General features: G+C 41.4%; 1 protein-coding gene across 9 annotated transcripts in view; it reads right to left on the bottom strand.

Annotated features, from left to right (window-relative positions):
* Rab3-gef (Rab3 GDP-GTP exchange factor) overlaps positions 1-15167 on the bottom strand; it is a 38808-nt gene extending 23641 nt beyond the window's left edge. For 3 of the 9 annotated variants that reach the window (XM_076794527.1, XM_076794529.1, XM_076794530.1), the window contains exons 1-13: positions 15015-15166; positions 8978-9203; positions 8333-8501; positions 7923-8088; positions 7535-7715; positions 6724-6881; positions 5670-5970; positions 4797-5126; positions 4323-4355; positions 3829-3938; positions 2910-3613; positions 2515-2753; positions 1555-1746 (exon numbers count right to left, since the gene is read on the bottom strand). In XM_076794527.1, the coding sequence (XP_076650642.1) occupies positions 1555-1746; positions 2515-2753; positions 2910-3613; positions 3829-3938; positions 4323-4355; positions 4797-5126; positions 5670-5970; positions 6724-6881; positions 7535-7715; positions 7923-8088; positions 8333-8501; positions 8978-9073 (2679 nt within the window). In that variant the 5' untranslated portion in view covers positions 9074-9203; positions 15015-15166. Of the gene's footprint in view, positions 1-1554; positions 1747-2514; positions 2754-2909; positions 3614-3828; positions 3939-4322; positions 4356-4796; positions 5127-5669; positions 5971-6723; positions 6882-7534; positions 7716-7922; positions 8089-8332; positions 8502-8977; positions 9204-15014 lie in introns of all 9 variants that reach the window. The other 6 variants (XM_076794522.1, XM_076794523.1, XM_076794525.1 and 3 more) reach the window with 5 other exon arrangements.
* Between the last annotated feature and the right edge of the window lie 1053 nt (positions 15168-16220).

Raw genomic sequence — 16220 nt, 5'->3', positions numbered from 1 at the left:
TGGTGAAGTTTCCGAGAATTTTCCCACGTCTACGCCATATTCATCCTCCTCTTTCCTCTCGGGTGAGCGACTAATTCCGACGCAAGTGAAAACTTACAGTTCAAATTCAAAGAAAGTCGTTCATACACCTTACCTACGTAACTCTAGAAAGTATTTACAAGTTGTGGACGCTAATGTTACAAGGGGTCGTACACAAGTCTCTAAATTACTTTTACTTGTAACCAACTTGTACAGAACTCGAGTGTCCGTGTGTTCAGACGAAAACAAAACAATACTTCTGTGTTTCATATACAGTCGATACTACTGACCATTAATCTTTCGCATCTTCTTGTCGCAGTTCGCGTAATTGTGATGAGATTGTTGTATTAATTCATTAACCATGCAGCACGAATTCAATCGAATCTTCTCGCATGTGAATCATCCTATGAATGATTTTTCATCGTTAATGCATCAATACCCACGAAGAAGCCAAACACTGTTCTATGCGACTCGCGTTTTCATAGACCAACGTGTCGACGTGAATTAATAATCAGTATTGCGGGGCAACAGAATCAACCGCGGAACAATCACAGTTCACAAACATATGAAACATAGTGGAACTATAGCAGATCGTTCGAAAAGAAAAGAAATGGTCATGCAGAAATTCCGAGCCTCCGGAAGCAACAACAGTGCACTTCAATAATTAAGTAAAGGTGCCGTTGCGTTGCGCAGAAATCTCCTTCAAGTTTGCCAGCGTGAGACGTGTCCGGGAGGCTTCACGATGCGAGAGACACAGATCATGCATTAGGGATTTCCAAAAGAGAGTTAATCGACCGACAAACCAACCGAAAGAAACAAAGGAAAAAGCTATAAAGATCGAACCTCTGCACAGAACGGAAAATGATCGATGAGGAGCAAGGCGGAACCTCGTTGCAAATAATCGAACGTCGATGGCCAAGAATGTGATCAATCAATGTACAATAACGCTCAGATGAAAATGAGAAAGGCACTTGTGGTGAACAATGTTAAAAATTCGCTGAATGGTCTCATGCTGGATTCAGGTGTTTTGCAGGACTGGGCACAATATATGTACACAAATAAATGAACATGCATTACTTTGTGAAAAATAATAGATATTAAACCAAATAACAAGTAGACAGCACATTTTTGTACAAAATAAAAATTGTTCGCATCATTTGTAAGAGACAAGGTTGAATTGTATGTTTTCGGGGATTGAATTGTAAGACGACACGATTTTGGGGGGGGGGGGGGGTGATAAGATAATCGATTACAGTACAATTACAATTCCAACCGAACAAAATCACGTACAATAAAATTCCCACAATGTCATTGAACGTGGTAGACAATTTTTGATATTGACACGAGGATCCGAAGGGTCAAAGTGACAAAGGGCTTGACGATTTCGAGGGTGGGGGGAATGAATGGTTTAAAAAATATTGTGTGATTATGCCGAGTCCTGCGCAGCATGCACGTTTCAAGTGACACAAAGTAGAGAAGGCAATACCGACAGTGGTACACCGAGATAGTGAGAGACTGGCATGGCGGATGACTCACAGGAACGACAAATCTACTGACACGCGAGGTCCTTTGGGGAGCGGCAGGACGTTCAGCGTCGCTGGCCGTCGGAGTAGTTAACGAGGCCATGCCTACCCCGAACTGTCCTACCGAACTTTGTGCGCTCAGGATTGTGCGTGGTGTTATTGTTGATGCAGAGTCTGACTCAAAGCTACCACCCTCCTCTTTATCCTATGATCAAGTAGTCTAGTCAATGATCAGGTAGCCAGAGAGAGAGAGAGAGAGAGAGAGAGATGATTGAGAGCGTGTGTGTCTGTCTCTTTGTATGTGTCTATGATATTTCCGTGTCGTTTGTCGTAGTTGATCGGCTCGAAATCCTCTTATCGCTTTAATCGATACTGGGAAACATAGCAGAATTAGGTAACGAGCTTTCCGTGTTGGTCTCGCGACGACACCGTGGTACTTTCAGACGAGATATCGGTATTACACTGTTTATGCTATCTACTGGCTGGAATGGAAGTCATGGAACTCGTTGACGGAGCTGGTGGTTGATTAAGTAGAAGATGAAATTTTGGGTCGGATGGTTGAGATTACGGTGCACTTTTTGGGACTGTATTTCGTCTGAAAGGGTCCTTGCTTTATCGAGGATGCTGCACGGGCAGATTCAGAAAGATGGAGGGCTCAAGATTCCCCATAAACTGTGCAACAAATAACTATTTTGTTTAGCTGTTCTATTGTACGAAAATTGTGTATCTCAGTGAATTTATATTTTCAAATACGAAAAGTTCAAGTGTTGTTTTTTAGGTATTTAGTTTGACGGTTACATTGATGTCAACGACGTCTGCCGTTCTGTTTGAATCAGCTCGATTTGAATGTCTGAATGTCCTTATCAATAATCGAGTGTCTACCGGTCTCCACAAACGTGTGTGTATTAATAAAAAATATTGATTTAGTAAAGACACAATGAGGTAGGCCATCGAGGAACGCATTCAGACTTACATTGGCCGACTGCGAACCTTCTTGAGCTTTCGGGTTCATCTCGAACTCCGAGTCTCTGTTGAAACTGGGACTGCTGAGGTCGCTGTGACTGGAAGAGGTGCTCGGTGGGCTTTCTGGTCTGACCGTGGACTCCTCCTCTACACCGGGATACTGTAACGAGCTTGGAGGATTGTAGACGTTCTTCGGGTCGACTGACAAGGACATGGGCTGAGGCTGAGCTGCTTGCGAGCAGTTGTAGCCTGCAAAAGTGACCCGCAAGGTTAGAACTGATCCAATATTGACGTAGACACGATGTTCTTATCTTAGATCTTATTTGGACAGAATTAGTTAACGCAATCCAGGTTCTATTGACACCTGGACTTCCCTTAATATACGATCAATCTAACGTTACTTACTCGGTGACAAGTCCGAGGACACCATCTCCGAGACGAAATCGCTCAAAGACGAGTACGAGGAGCTGGTGCTCTCAGCACCCTCAGAATCCGATCCGCTCTCGTCAGTCGGCTGACTCTCATGCTCCCTCATCGCCTTCAAAGCATTCGCCAAAGAACTACCCGAGTCCCAGACAGGGAAACTAATCGGTTCCAAGGTCGAGGCGTACCATTTAGGCTTGTCGCCTATCTGGATCGGGTCGAACACTCCTGTTTGTACCCTGAGGAACGCCACGTTGCTGGGCGTCAGGGACCATTCTGCCAAGAACTCGACCGCCTGGGTCCTTGCAAATTTATTCAAGAAATTACTGGCTCTGGGTCTCGATCTCAGGAACGAGTTGATTTGGAAGGCGACCACTGGTCTTGGATAGAGCCTCAGGGTCCTGGTGTGCTCGGTGAAGTTCGCCAACAAATTCTGAGAGTTGAAGAACCGCACCATGGCCACCCTCGTTGCCACGTCTACCGAGTCCACGTCGTTGCCATAAATGAACGAGTTGAACGACCCCATGCCGCTTTGAGACATGGGCTTCTGTGGGGACGACGATCCTGCCGACTGCTGCGAGATCGATGATCGACGGCCACCGGACGTCGCTGTTCCTGGGGAACTCAATGGGCTGCCTTGAGAGTAGCCGTGGTGATCGATGCTTGGTCTGTGCTTCGACGAAACGCTGGGAAACGACAGTGGCAACACAGTGTTTGTTAGTCAATTTATTTATTTGTCAAGTTAATAGTCTAGCATCGTTACACTGTTCTCAACTCATTGAAATGGTTAAGAGAGAAAATGCACTTTCGTCTAATAAATTTTCATTTTGCATCTGGATCCGCAGTCGAATCATAAGAGCGAATCAACATAATCAGCTTAACGAAGAGTTATTTGGCTTACCTCAAGGTAGAGAGGTGAGAAGTCATACTCTCCCTCCTGCTAGGAGCCTGAAGAGAGGTCCTCGGCGTGGTGTCCTGCGACATTGATTGCGGAGTCATGCTAGCCATCGCCTGAAATATGATCGTTTCATGATCGAAGGATCGAACGCTCGATAGACCTTCTCAGAGATCCGTGTCGGGATATACTGAAGCAAAAGTCTACGTCTACTAGATCTAAGCGGCTACGTTCCCCACTATCTTCGAATCCCAAAGTTGAATCTCTTCTGTCTGAACCGATTACGCTCGAGTGCAATAACGACCTCCGGGATTCACTACCTCTACAGCGTGACAGCACCGCACTCGATTCTAAATGTTATAATGAAAATAAACGCAAACAGAATAGAACGTCTAAATGTCAACTACTGTATAGGCAGACTCTTCCATGCCGCTAGCTACAACACAAGGATCTCAGCTATACGCTACATGCAGAAGATAACGTGTAATTGAAATATTTACACCAGAGCCGGCTTGGTCCATCAGTTGCATCGCCTGCGGAACCGAACGGAGGAGCAACGAATTAATTAGAGACCTCGTCTCGAGACGATGTGATTAGCGAGTGATTGGTGGGGGGATGTTTCGCGACAGACCTGGGCTCATTCTCGTCGGAACAATCTATATAGTTCATCGTTGCAACGTATCTTTTATAATCACAAGATTCGTTGAACTTTCCTTAGTTAAAATGATTACCATCGAGGTAGCTAAAACACTTTGGAGCAGAATACAAAGATGCATTGATTTGCATAAAAAAAGAGAACGATATGATTTCATAACAGCTTGAACCGTATCATGGGAACTTTTGTCAAACCAAGAGAGATGCCCTTGAAGTGAGATCTCGAAGAGGATTGATGTTTTGTTCGATATTTTGTTTGATAATGAATGATACATGTGCCCAGGTCTGCGATGTTAGTGGCGATCATGATTGTTATTTACCTGCTTCAGGTGGTTCTTTAGTATGCTGCCTTCTGGTTCGGGCAACGGTGGCAATTGATCGCCCAGACCAGTCGGCGCAGTAATCTTATTGCTGTCTAGGTCCACTAGCCAAATGTCATCGGGCATTTTAAAGTTGGTTTTGTACAATAGAAAAGTAGCGGGTATTCCGATAACAAATGGTGTAGGTGCAAGCAACAATTGTTCCGCGCAGCTCATGCATGTGGGTAACAACGGTATCGCGGGGAACATGTACTCCAGAGGATAAATCATTGTAACGAACGCCATTACGGACATCGAGAGGGCATTGTAGTCGCGGGACTGCAGCACGATCTGAAACAAAATACCAACAATTCGGTGTTTTTCGTACAGGTTGTAGCGGAACCAAAATGGCCGCCGGTTCGTACTCTATTCTATTCGGGGAACAGTGAATTAAGGGGATGTATACTAGACCAGATTTCAGTACATCAATATTCATAATTTTACAATGTATTTCTGAATGTTTGACACTGCAGTATATCAAACAAGTCAACATTGTGTCCGCATACACATACAACAGCACAACAAAACAAATCTTCCATTCCCAACCTCACAATCTCAAAATTTTTCAAAAAATCATTTAAAACAACGAAGGATTTATGATTCTAAAAAACTTTCTCCCCCTTTTTTGTGTTTCGCGACTCTGAGAGACTTTTCCAACTGCACGGTTTCATAACAAATTAAAAAGTAACTCCGCGTTAAATCAAAGGTCTGGGTTAGGTCCGCTTCGTCCCGCACGGGTAAATTAATCCGTTAACGGTTGCGCTATTAACAGCGGCTGATATCACATTTTCCCTGTCCATATCGTTCAAAGTTCTCGGGTTACGCAACGCTCACCTTGTGCTCGAGAAGAATCAGCGTGAGGACCTTCAGACAAATGTCAACGCCGAGAAGTTCCAGGGGTAGATGCAGAGGGAAATCAACGAGAGAGAATCTAGTATGGTCTGGGAGGGCAAAACAGAGTGGCGGCTGTATACTTTGCGACACGATCTCGACCTCGACCCGTGTCTTCGTTGGCACGGGTACCGGGCTGCTGAGAAGACGAAGGATCCAAGTCTCGATCTCTCGGACGTCGTGGAGAACGATCGAGGGCGTTCCTTCGAGCATTTGTCCTGTCAGCGCGCTCCATACTGTGTCTCTGTTTTCCAAATACACAACGTTATTCCATTAACAATTCGAGAAGAACGTTTCAAAAGTATCCAACAATTAAATGGAGCACACTTCTGAAACACCCTGTATGTAAAACAGAGAGTACTCGTCCGGATCAAATTTGATTTGATCGAGATTAACGCAGGCGCTCCCGTATTTTATTGGAAAGGGAATTCTTAAGCTAACGGAATTCCAACGAAGTAATTGGAGACCTGATTAGTTCAAGGCGAAGAATTTAAAGACGGTCTTTGTGTAAAAGTGAAACATTACAGATCATATAATGGATCTCCAACGATCAATCTTTTCTGCATTGAATTTTGTTGCAGAGAATAATCATCCTGTGTAATCGAGGATTTAGAGATGTTAGGCGTGTATAATTTAAAAACAGTCCTTAGGCAAAAATTGCAGCGCCCCTGTAGACTATAAATAATCCCCCAAAGATTAACATCATCTCCCTCGAATTCAGCTCGGAAGAACAGCTTGCGGATTAGTGAATTAATTAAAGATCAACTGCTGCCGGAGATGCACACTTTAAACACACCCAGTACATTGATATAAAGCTTTGTAGGTGAAATTTGCTCCAAAAGGATTGCCCGCAGTCAGTCTCGAATTAAAGCGTATAATTAATAAGTGAATGCGCAGAGAGTACGGCTGTTAACAAAGCAGAGGGATGTTTTGCGAAGGATTCAGCCTCTGATATTTGAAAGAGACGCGTAATATAATTAAAAATTAATTAAAATACCTGTTTGTCTGCCGCGAAGCTCCGACTTTTTGCGGAGAGGAGCTCTCGTTGCAGGCGTCGATGATCTTTTTCAGAATAAAAAGACATTCCCGGAACATCGAGAAGAAAGGGTGATGAGAGATGATGCAGAGTGACGTCAGGGAGTGGTTTCGTATCCTCTGAAATGACATCGTATCGATTCACTCCATTTCTTTGGCTACATATAGTTCCAAACGAATGCGACCCTTCCTTTGTGTCTCGCGTTGACACACTTAAAGAACACTTTGGAAACTCTGGCCACCCCATTTATTAATAAAGTCGACGGTATTTCCACTTCTTACTAATTTTGGAACGAACAGTTATGCTTTATTAATTCGTACCATAAATTGGTACTTCACGATCCTTTATGGAAATCAAATGGAATGCAACTGTAAAAGCATTCTTCAAGGAAGAACTCGGCGAGAAACTTTGTACTTTGTTGTTCCGAACTAGAATTCAACCACTTTCTGTCTGACGACACGGTTAGGTATACTTTGGAAATTCTTCCGGCTGCATTTATTAATAGAATGGACAATAAATTTACTTTATACCAATTGCGTGATCAAACTTGTACCTCAAATAGTTTAATAAACATGAAATAAAATGCAAGAGAGTCTAAAATCATTTTTTAAGGGGGATGAACAGAGAGATCGGATTGAAGAGCGAGACAAAGATGAAATAAAATTGCAATAGGGTCCAAAAATATTTTTTAAGGTGTCGAGAGGAAAGACTTTGATAACATAATGGTTCTCCGAGACACACGAAGTTAATTTGCGATTGAGGGGGTGGGTACCTGTCGTCTGCGCGATGCACATGGCGACGGAGAATGACTACCACCACTCTCGCTGTCTCCACTCGGCGCAGTGATGCCTAATCTCGGTGCACTCGGTATATGGGAAGTGTCAGAGTCCCTTCTGCTGCTTGGACATTCTTTCTCTGAGTCGCTAGGACCTACCGCACTGCTCCTATAGTCGCTATAAACAATAGCTAGAGATAACAGTCTCATAATCGCAGCCTATCGGACATAATATCACGTCACGTCCTCGTTCGTAACAAAAGTTTGAAAAAATACTGTCGCGAGGAAAACGTATACTTTTGAAAATATGAATTGACAGAGTTGAATCGAAGTTGTTCAATCGAATTATAAAGTTAGTAGCAATGAATGATGTGTTATATGTCACCTAGAAAAGGCAGAATCCGTGCTCTTTTCCATGCTCTTCCTCCAGCTCTCTCTCCTGAACGTAGTATTGTATTTATCTCTTCTGACGGACACTCCACCCCCACCTGCCCCTCCTGTCCTTTCTATCGGCCGATAGAAATTCACGCAGATCCCGTACCGTGTTTTTCCTACAATTTTGTTTTAAATCATTTTAATCTCCATTTTATTAAGGATTGTCGATTAGACGACGTATGCAGGATGTCCCAAAAATGTTGTCTTCCTCTTTCAAGGAAGTCCAACATTTTTGGCACACCCTGTACAGTACGAGGACCGAACGGTGCGAAAGTCTATGTGACATTAGATGGAAAAATTGACGAAAGAAGTACATCTTTCTTGGGCCAGTGTTTTTAACGATGAAATAGAGTTCTGTACCGGAATCTTTGTCCGTCAGGGTGAAGGTGAAGGTAGTGGCCTCTCGTAAGGCTGTGCGTTTAGGGCCCACGCTGGTGCAACCCTCCGGTTGACAGAAGTAAACCATGTCCAGAGGCAGTGGAAAATCTTTGTGATCTTCCACTGGATATCTTCGCAACAATTCTGGAGCCTTTAATACATAATCGATCTCTAAACATTTGTCCAACTCGTTATCGCTTATCAATTGCTCAGACGTTCTATATTAAATGCCAATTGACCACAATGTTTTTGCATTTTTCTTTTTACTCGAACAATAGTATTATTTGCAAAGACAAATCCTAAACCGGAATAGAGATATTGCAAGACGGCAGAACGTTTTCGAATAGAATAGACAACATTTGTGTGTGATTGTGGATCTTTTCTTAGTAATTGTAATAACATTAGATATTAGATTTTACTTAAAAGAAAATATATGTCTCTGCATTTGATAAGTTTATAAAATTACTCGGCATCGTTTAAGTGTCCAAAAGAAGTTCAGAAGAATTCATACTTTCAATTATTTCTTTATGTACCGAAAATTTCTTCGGAGTCCCAGAGACTTAGTTGCAGGGTGGGAGCAATGTTTTAATTGTTTCTTGATTTTCTGAAATTACTGGAAAATTGTACCTGCACAGGCTGGCGAGAGACTGACGGCAATCTGGCCCCCACAATGGCGAGATAATCGACCAAGCGGGGGCACAGATACTTCTTCTGCGTATCCATGGCTGTGATTTACAGCTCTGTCACCGTTTTGTACAGTGTGTAGGAATCATCCGCGCCGACAACGGCCTTCTGTCAGGATCGCCTCCTGATCGAATCATGGCTGTAGCATTCTCCGTTTGGTCTTCCACATCTGGAATCACGGAAATCGATAACGTGAAACACGAACTTCGCTATAATTAGATCGGTTCAATTAATTTGTTATCATTCCTCGCGTCACGTGCTCCTGATCGTGCGTCCAGCTACACCGTCGTGTCGTTGATTCGTTTATCGACTCGTTTCGGCGACGGGAGAACACAGTGTTACCGTTGTCCAATATTGTGTTTGCGTGTTTTTCTAATGTGATTCTGCTCGCGTGGGCGCACGAATCGTTTTTGGTATCGATTCGTTTGCCAGAGAAAAGTTAACGAACGGCTACGAATACATATTTATTTTCTGGTGGGCGTAAATGTCAATCTACACGGATTTTTGTATTAACGAGAAATTCCCGACTCAAAAAAGACCTTTCGTTTGTGAGTAATTACTGCAAATAAAAAAAGCTGTTGCTTGCTGTTTCTTCTTTTTGATCGTAAACATATTTATGAAAACCCCAATCTAGTTAAAATTCCGAGAACGTTTTGATGAAAACGATTCTCTTTAAAAAATTATCCCCCCCTTGCAAAGGGAAATGTTTATTATACGATTGTACGCATTGACGTGAAATACTATTTAGTATTAACAGCAACACATATCTGTTTGAAATTCGTACAGGAAATCTTGATCAAACTCACACGAATCACTTCGAATTTCAATTTAATTTGTACGTGAAGGGGTGGACGTATAAATAAATGAATTTCGTTCGCAATCTGTGTCAAGGACATGTACCATTACATCTTTTCGGAAAACAATTTGCGAAGTTTGATTGGTTCACGGGAATGTTAATGAACTAGTGGGTCTAATGGCGTGTAAAGCGATTTGAAGCACGGATCTGATTGATTCCGCGGGGCTCGTAACCTATATCGAGTTATCTGGAATCGCGAAAAGGGTTGAGCAGCGCGCAGAATTTAAGCTGATTCAACTTCATCGTGCAACCTTTCATTGCAAATCATAGTCTGACCTGGCACAGCATGTTTCGAACGGAACGCATACAAAATTCCGTTCCTACTTCAGCATCGTACACGCCATTTTTAAAATTTACTTTCTACAAAAATAAAATGGTGCAGCTCTTTCAAATTGACTACCACTTCATTCGCAACTTTTCACGTTGATTTGAATAATATTTTCCATTCAAGATTCGAAGGGAAAGATATTTCAAGTGGAGGATATCGGGCAAGTAGATTCAGACTGTTATAGTCAGACACGGTAACGACATTAGCCAAGTTCTACAAATTATTTCTACGTTAAGTACTTTATATTGCGATTTAAAACTTTTCTCATTATACTGTGCTAACGCCAGTTTAATATATAATTGGGCAGTCCTTATTGTTACTTAAATTTCAATACGTAAATAATTCAATGTTCTGAAATCACCACCACAATGCATTTCCCTCAATTTTCCAAAAGTTAATTTTGCAATTTCACCCGAAAAATATCAACTTTACTCTAAAAAGCTGAAGGAACAACCGTCTAATCCAATCAACAGCCTTTAAATTGCAAAATAAGACACTAAGCCCTCAATTATCACGACTAAATGACGCCTCCACAGAAATTAACTTAATCCCACTTTCTTAAGTATTAATTTCAATCTAAACTGTACGAAATATACTTTATCTATCCATTCCACGCTAACGCTAACGCCGAAGCGTTAGTTATTAACTGTAAATAATTCCTATCTAACGCTAGTAACTGTTTAATCCAGTTTAGCGACTTCAGATTGCAAAATGTAACGGTGAATCCTAGCTACTTTCCGAGATTAATTGATACCGTTTCAGATATTTAATCTTTAGCTTCATCCCCATCCCCTAAGTATTAATTTTAGTTCAGGCTACAGTAAAATACATTCTAAATATATTTCATCCACAAATTGCGCTCGCAACCAATGAAATATTTAAGTAACTGTCTAATCGAATTAACCGACTTTAGGAAAGTTGACAGTTTTATCTTTACTCCTCGCATTCCAAAATTAATCAGCAGCGCTTCAGCTCTTCTAAAAGATGTGTATTTTAGTCATAGGTTTTATCGGAAGATCGATCGAAAAGTTTCAGCTGAAAATGTATGAATTCTTGTACAATATCGTCCAAAAAATGTACCAAAAGCAATCTAACAAAATTAGCTTCGTCCCTCCAGACTCCAAGTCACCAATTCCACCCGTAAAGAATTAATTCGAACCGCACACAAAATATAAACATTCTATAGATAAATTCGAGCAGGAAACAGGAGAATAATGTTGGTATCGAATAATCAATTCGCGTAGGAGCCGAAGAACGAGAAAGGGGATCCTCGAAACGAAAATTCGTAATCGATGAGGCCGCGGGAGGTACGCGCGCCCCGGAAAGGCCCGTGTGCGTTTGCGCGGAGATCTCTCTCTCTCTCTCTCTCTCTCTCTCTCTCTCTCTCTCTCTGGCTCTCTGCTCTTCGAACACCTTTTCCCCCTTTTCCCCCGATTTTCCCCTAACCGAATAAAGCCCCTCGTGCGATCCCGTTTTCCCCGTTGTCGAAAAACGCCAGCTTGCTTTCCCGTGAGCGAGACAACACGAGGAAACACAGGCCTCGTACGCACCGTTTCCGGCCCGACAAACGATAAAACGCACAAACACGATACCGAAGGACACTGATTTCAAGTGTAACCGCTGTGCTCTATGACGACTTTGCCCTAAATTGCTCCCGGAGACCTTAGTCGGCAGCCTTGACACAATAGTGTTGGCAGAATAACGAAAAAGTGCACCGCTTTGCTAACTGGTTTCAGAACGGGAAAGACGATCATAAAAATTTGCATTCCATTAAAAATCAGAGAAGAAATTTTGTTGGAGCGTATGAAAATGTAATTAGGTGAATTGTTGTCGCCATTAATATTTTGTTAGCTGCGCAGCAAGTATGTAAAAATAGTCCATTGACTTAAGATATAAGCACAATGATTTCAATGTAAATAGCGAGTAGTTAATGTTATTTTTAGTGAAACTAAAAAATAGTGGTATAATGTAAAAATGCATGAAACAAGGTCGCAGCATGAACGATATTGTTTTAATGTATAATTTCTTTGATGCATATCGTGTTTCCGTTAAGATCGCGATATCTCTTGATTTCTCTATTGTCTCGGCGCTTTTGTCGTCGTTTAGTGCCGTTCCTTATGCAATTATGCTAACCGAATTCTATCTGGGTTACGTTTCCCAGAGCTAACTAGCTGAACCTCGCCCTTGCACGCGACGCTTGTTCCAGTATTTAATTTGCGTCATTATTTTCTAATCAATTTTGTGCCCTCCTTTTATCGGTTTTTTCTATCTGTCCTGCCCTTTATTCGTCTTTTATTATTCCTCCAGTTCTATATTCATTCGGTCACGAACATTTTGATCCGTACGTGGGCGATAAAGGTTTACATTCTTATGATTATGTGGTTCGATAAAAATGCCATAAAGGAAGAACATTAATGTTCGCACTTTATGCTGTTTTTAACTCGATCGTGATATTAATACAGAAAAGATGTATTAATAAGTAGCGCTAGGTTAAAAGAATGGTCGTTTCAAGCTGTTTATTTTCTCGGGGAAGTATGAAAGGATTTTTTGGTGATCTTATTTTGCCGAGACTGACTTTTTGCAATGTTCATCCGGTACAATGAATGATGAAACGAGCCCAACACTCAACGGCGTCCTACAATTCGTCTACCAGCGAAGGAGATTTCATTGATCGCCGATAATTGCGTTACTCTACTCAACAGTTAGCCGATTCCCCTTCTACGGACCGTCATCCCATTGAAAAAAAGCAACGTGCGTCTCAAAAAGCTGTTATAGTAACTAGTCATTCAAACGTCACTACGAAAATTAAATTATTTTCTGAGAAACACAGCTCTTCAGAATTCAACTGTGTTTCTACATTTTACGTGGAAAGTAAATCGATAAATAAAATCGAGGGAGCAATCTCCGCTTTAAAAGAGACTTGAAAATACGATATTATAAAAATTGTACAGGCAACTTACATCCCTTTTTACTAACAATTTGTAGGGAATATTCTTTCACACAGTTTGATTACATTTTTTACCAGGTTTCATTTTTAAGATTCCATTTCTTTCTGACATTCTAATTTTAATATTTTTATGTAGCTAAGTACGATTTATAACTTTAATTTGATTTTTATTCTTTCACAAGATATGATCTTTTTGTTTCAGGCCACATTTTCTTTCTAACATTCTAAGTTTCATATTTTATATGCAAAAAATTGAAAAAATTCCCAGGTAACTCTAGCAAAAATTTAGTACAACCCAAATGAAAATCGGCTGATCAATACCCAAAAAATCCCGATATCAACAAAAATCATGAATAAAAAGTAACAGTTTTTGAGGGTACAACCCAAATAAATTGCAAGCAGCTCAAAAGTCGCAGGAAATAAGAAAGGACACCCTAGTAAAGGCACCTGAAGAAAATCCACGGGCAAACATGGTTCACCATGCCCTATCAGATCCAATGTCAAACGAAATTCCCCACTCCAAAGGAGTGGCCAGTCTTGGAACCGTCAGTATTCCGAATCCTGCCGCCCAAACCACATCCTAAAACCAAAGTCCTTGGAGCTGTACACTAGCCGAAGAATCCATACTCCGCTAATACCTCAAAGAATTGCAAAACGGAACGCAAGCTCTGCTCACGACACAATACATATATATATATTTTGTATATACCCCACCATTCATCCTTCGGACGCCCTCAAACCACGTACAACTTCGACCATCGTCAAAAACCCTCTTTAAAAAAAAGCATTATCCTCGGGAATCCTTAAAAGGGAAATGTCGTGTCCCTAAAGAATTGCAAAATTGACATTCTCTGCCCACGGTGTTCTCCCTCAGTCTTTTAAACAGCTTCACACCACCCACGACTTCATTTTTGATAAACAAACGACCGTGAACGTTACCTTCAACCATGTTATCATTTTTAGATACGCAATGTACGCAATAGATATTATATACACTTGCTCTTTATTTTCTGAGTAACTGTTTATAGTTTGTAAGCGACAATTACTAATCAGTGGCTGTTTAATGAAGATCTAACATTTACGATTTACAAATGAAAATTTCTTCAAGATTTATTTCACAGCAATGATAATTCCGAATCATTGTGATTCACAGCTCATTTTCCGAAAAGTGATTTAACAACAATGACAATTTTGGATCACGACCTAACAAGCTTACTTGAATAATCCAATAATTCTTTTCGGGATTATTTAAAAAAAAAAGATTTTGTTTGAGAAGAAAAATGTCAGGACCGTTAAAAATTGCAAACTTACACGCAACCGCTGCCCACACTTTTCCAATCCTTTCAATCCACCAACGCCTTCGATTCTTTTCAAAGAAACTTCTCCAACCACCCAAGAAAATCCTGTTCGAGAACTTCAATAGAAAAATGGCAAAAGTGAGCATAGAATCAACCACCATCTAACTCAGAATTGAAATCCTCGAACGAACTGCTCAAACCACAAAAAAAAAGAACATTCTTTTCGCCAGTCATGCTCCAAAAACGTCAATCCTGAGCGCAGGATCTTTTCGTTGCCCGATATGCTAGCAGCCAATCGTGCCCGAATAATCGAATTTTATTGACAAAATGAATTCTTGTGTTCCCAGGAAGGTTCGTGCACGACGTGGAGCCAGGGATTTCACACGCTGCGCGGAAACGAGCGAGGAAAACGCGTACGTCGGCAATTGAAACTGTACAACGTCATCGGTGTCTTCGAGCGGTAATGTTCTCCCTCTCGGTGGGGTAAAATGGGGATTAGGGTTCCCTTTTCGACAGATTAAGACGTTTTGATGGCTAGGCATAGGACTTACGTGCGGTTAGAGGTGGTTGGAGGCCGTGTCAGTGGAGAATCGCCACTTCGCCGTCATGGGAAATCCACGAGCCCGGGTCCGCACCGACCAACTGGCGATACCACACTGGCGATCGTTCGCTGAACAGCTACTAGGCAGGCGTGCGACGACAGGGGCGGCACTTGCGTTGTAAAAGGGACATCGGTTGCCCTCGACTGATAGCGAGCCCGGATCTAGGCCCGGTGCTTCTTTCGAACAGGTCAGTCGCTGATAATTTTATATATATATTTTTTTATTTGCAATTTTTCTATCACCCATCCTTTGGGGACTTCAAATTGGGCACCACCATTTTTGCTTTCTTATCCTCGAGGAAAATTGGCTTTAAATGTTACCCAATTTATGCATTTTCTAACTTGTAATTTGTTTCCTGTACGATTTCCAATTTGGAGAATTTTAGTAGCAGTGGTGCCTCGAGGATTTCGACTCGTTCAGATTGGGCACCACCATTTTTGCGTTGTTATCCTCGAGGAAAATTGGCTTTAAATGTTATCCAATTTATCCATTTTCTAACTTGTAATTTGTTTCCTGTACGATTTCCAATTTGGAGAATTTTAGTAGCAAGGGTGCCTCGAGGATTTCGACTCGTTCAGATTGGGCACCACCATTTTTGCGTTGTTATCCGCGAGGAAAAATTGCTTTAAATGTTACCAAAATTATACATTTTCTAACTTGTAATTTGTTTCCTGTACCATTTCCAATTTGGAGAATTTTAGTAGCAGTGGTGCCTCGAGGATTTCGACTCGTTCAGATTGGGCACCACCATTTTTGCGTTGTGATCCTCGAGGAAAATTGGCTTTAAATGTTACCTAATTTATGCATTTTCTAACTTGTAATTTGTTTCCTGTACGATTTCCAATTTGGAGAATTTTAGTAGCAGGGGTGCCTCGAGGATTTCGACTCGTTCAGATTGGGCACCACCATTTTTGCGTTGTTATCCGCGAGTAAATGTTACGTAGATTACGCATTTTCTAATTTGTATTCTTTTTCCTGTACGGTTCATATTTGGAGAATTTTAGTAGCAGTGCTGCTTTGAGGATTTCGATTCGTTCGGGTAGCATTATTTTTGTTTAACACTAGATTTACGGGGTCTGTCAAAATGACGGGTTCGAATATTTTTAATTTAATATTATTAAGATTCTAAGGATGCATATATGAGAAATTATTTAG

The sequence above is a fragment of the Halictus rubicundus genome, chromosome 10, assembly GCF_050948215.1.
Source record: "Halictus rubicundus isolate RS-2024b chromosome 10, iyHalRubi1_principal, whole genome shotgun sequence".
Classification (NCBI taxonomy): domain Eukaryota; kingdom Metazoa; phylum Arthropoda; class Insecta; order Hymenoptera; family Halictidae; genus Halictus; species Halictus rubicundus.
The sequence above is the reverse complement of the archived record's forward strand: the minus strand, read 5'-3'. Positions and strand labels throughout refer to the sequence as shown.